This window comes from Mus pahari, chromosome 13 (genome assembly GCF_900095145.1).
Source record: "Mus pahari chromosome 13, PAHARI_EIJ_v1.1, whole genome shotgun sequence".
Classification (NCBI taxonomy): Eukaryota; Metazoa; Chordata; class Mammalia; order Rodentia; family Muridae; genus Mus; species Mus pahari.
The window spans coordinates 1730627-1731228 of NC_034602.1; the positions used below are offsets into that span (position 1 = coordinate 1730627).

General features: G+C 35.5%; 1 protein-coding gene across 1 annotated transcript in view; it reads right to left on the reverse strand.

Annotated features, from left to right (window-relative positions):
- The window catches only part of Ppp4r3b (protein phosphatase 4 regulatory subunit 3B), a 48696-nt gene that overhangs the window by 22197 nt on the left and 25897 nt on the right, over window positions 1–602 (reverse strand). The window contains exon 8 of the mRNA XM_021210259.2: window positions 305–436. Coding sequence (XP_021065918.1) covers window positions 305–436 — 132 coding nt within the window. The remainder of the gene's footprint in view (window positions 1–304; window positions 437–602) is intronic.

The following is a 602-nucleotide window of genomic DNA, read 5'->3' on the forward strand; positions in this document are numbered from 1 at the left end:
AAAAAAAAAAAAGCACTTGCTGGCAAGCGTGATCAAGCCTGAGTTTGGTAGAAGTACAGAGCTAATGCCTGCGTGCATATCTCACGGCATACCTCCTACCCCTAGTAAATAAAGGAAAAAGTTAACAAGACAAAAGGAATTAAACAGATAACAATGTTGTATTTACTGAAAATTGTTATAAAGTTATCATTGCTTTTTAAATACAAATACTTATCAAAGTATGTGCTGTTTCTAAAAATTTTATTTTAAAACTATTTAAGACTGATTGGGCCAGAACATTTTTAATCTTAGTATGAGTTCTTACATTAGTTGTAGCCAACATGTTCTCTGGATCAATTAGAGTACGGAGAAGTCCCATTAACTGCACAGCACCTCCTAGCTCAGGGTCAGTATCACAAATCATCTGTTCAATCACCACATTGATAAGCAGTACATCCTGAAAGAAAGTGTGCTCCATAAGACCAACACCAACTGAACGGATGAAATCAGCATTGAAAAGACAAAGCATAGAACAGCTTTTTAAAAGTTTTTGTTTTCCAATGTTCTGAAAATAGAGTGAAAACACACACACACACACACACACACACACACACACACACACA